Below are 2,422 nucleotides of genomic sequence, written 5' to 3'. Positions count from 1 at the left end.
AAAAAAAAGCCGGCTTATGTGCCTGCTGGATATCTTGGTCTTGGTTATTTGGGACAACCCAAAATAACTTCACTTGACATGAGGTTTGTGAAGGAAGGGTGAGGGGGGAGACTAGGAAGGTAGATGAACCCTACAGGAAGGGACTTAAATGGTTGGGCTGAGAAGATGATGGGGTATCTGCAGGCAGGTGCAGTATCCACACCCTTAGACACACTACTGATGTATGGGGTCAGTACAGTGCCCGGGATATCAACATCAGCAGGCATATGCAGAGCATACCCTGGGGGCAGGAGGAAGCTAAGATGCCAGTGTCAGAGACCCAGAAGGATAATGTCTGGTTAAATGTGGATGCTACTACTACACACAGATGCTAACAGGTAGAGTCCTGACATTCAGGGCATGTTGATAACATTTTCTTGTTCCTATTACCCTTCTGCAGTTAATTCTGGTATCAGTCAGCTGGGTTAGTCCAACTATACTCAATACGTTAATATGTTTTGGATACTAGTATGGAAAGATCAAATTCTTTTTAGATTTATTTACTTTATTTTCATGTACATGAGTGTTTGCCTGCATGTAAATCTATGCAATATATGTGTCTGGTGCCCACAGAGACCAGAAGGGGTGACCATATCCTCTGGAATTGGAGTTATATATGGTTGTGAACCACCATGATGTTGAGAATTGAAGCTGATTTCTTTGCAAGAGCAGCTAGTACTCTTAACTGCTGAGCCATCTCTCCAGTCCCCAGGTTCCTATTCTAAATGTAGCACATGCTCTTAAAGTTGGGAAGAAACTTTCTGATGTAGGAATTCAAAGTCCAGATTTAAACCAAGACAACAGCAGCCGTTTGAAGCAGATATGACAGCTTGGTTTGACTAGTAGTAGTAGTAGCCATAAATGGATATTTATACATTGACCAATCTGAATTGCCCATACTCTCATAAATATTACAAAACTATAAATTTGTGCAATTTTATGTTTTAAAAAGATTTATTCATATTTTATGCATATGAGTTGTTGCCTGCATGTATGTCTGTGAATCATGTACGTAAAATACTCATGGCAGTCAGAAGAGGGAGTTAGATCCCTCACAACTGGAGTTACAGGCAGTTGTGAGCTACCAGGTGGGGCTGGGAACCAAACCTAGGTCTTCTATAAAAGCAGCAAGTGCTCTTAACCACTAAGCCATGTCTCCAGCCCTGTAATTTGATTTTTAAAAAGCCGAGAGATATTGCTCTACTTTCTGAGATGGTGCTGGTCCATTTCCACTTCCCGCAGTTCATTTCCCTACTCACTGATGTATTTTATCAGTGTTTCCCTGTGAGTGAGCAGAGTAACTTTATCAGTGTTGATGCCTCCAATGTCACAGCAAGATGACCAGTGACGCCCCTGTGCCGCTTGGCACTTCTGAACGCTCTCCCATTTGTTATAACAATTTACAGACTTGTCTTCCTAAACTCCTGGATTTGGAATTCCCGTGTCAGACTTGGATTTTTTTAAGCTTCAGACCCACACTGCTTGATTTCCTACCAGCATTGTTACTTACCCACCCACAGCATGTGAGCCTGTCTGCCCTCCCTCTGCCTGACAACCCTGGGAATTATGACTCTTAGATTGTATCTCAGCTATCAGTGAACAATGGTGCTGCATAATTGCAATTGGGATAGGACTTTTCCATTTGTTTACTGACTGGTGTCATTTCTTTTCTGAACAACCCATTTCTGTCCCCCTCCCCCATTTTCTATTGGGGGATTTTTTTAATGTTTAAAATGATTAATTTTAAATTTTTAAATATTTATTGCATGTAAATGTATTAACTCCCCCTACTTACCCTTTGCTGCTAACTTTTTTTATCATTCAATTTTCTACTTGTTTCAAATGCTGATGAGGTCAAACCTGTTCCATTTCTCCTGGGCGGTTCATCCATGCCTTGACTTGTGTGTCTCCTCCCTCTGCAGCTGGTATGCTGGGACAGTACAGCGTGGGCAACTGCAGGGGTAACGCTCCTCACCCAAAGGTGCAGGGTCAACAGCGGCGCTACTTCATAGCGGCTGAAAAAGTCCTCTGGGATTATGGTCCCCAAGGCTATGATAAATTCACTGGATTTCCCCTGAATACATCTGGCAGGTAAGAACTCTGCTGGTGTTGCTAAGTCCTTCTCCAGAGCAGTGTACAGCAGGCTCTTCCCTGTGATCTCATTGTGTCTCAGATGGCAGACACATGATGTCAGAGCTGCTACAATTCTTATTGAGGACACTGCTGAGAACTGGGAGAGTGGTTATTTGTGATTGTTGGCTAGATCAAAACTCAGGAAAAATGGATTCATGTTGCCCGCCGCTTTTGTTCCCCCTGGTAAGAACACACTCAGGGCAACCGGAATCTTCTGCGGCACAAGCTTTATTGCTTACCCCATCAGGAG

The 2,422-nt window shown here is 43.1% G+C and overlaps 1 protein-coding gene across 1 annotated transcript in view; it reads left to right on the top strand.

Moving 5' to 3' along the window:
* Positions 1 to 2,422, top strand: part of Hephl1 (hephaestin like 1) — a 61,732-nt gene that overhangs the window by 22,662 nt on the left and 36,648 nt on the right. Inside the window, exon 6 of the mRNA XM_021173073.2 lies at positions 1,962 to 2,130. Within this exon, the coding sequence (XP_021028732.1) occupies positions 1,962 to 2,130 (169 nt within the window). The remainder of the gene's footprint in view (positions 1 to 1,961; positions 2,131 to 2,422) is intronic.

Source organism: Mus caroli, chromosome 9 (assembly GCF_900094665.2).
Source record: "Mus caroli chromosome 9, CAROLI_EIJ_v1.1, whole genome shotgun sequence".
Taxonomy (NCBI): Eukaryota; Metazoa; Chordata; class Mammalia; order Rodentia; family Muridae; genus Mus; species Mus caroli.
The sequence above is the reverse complement of the archived record's forward strand: the minus strand, read 5'-3'. Positions and strand labels throughout refer to the sequence as shown.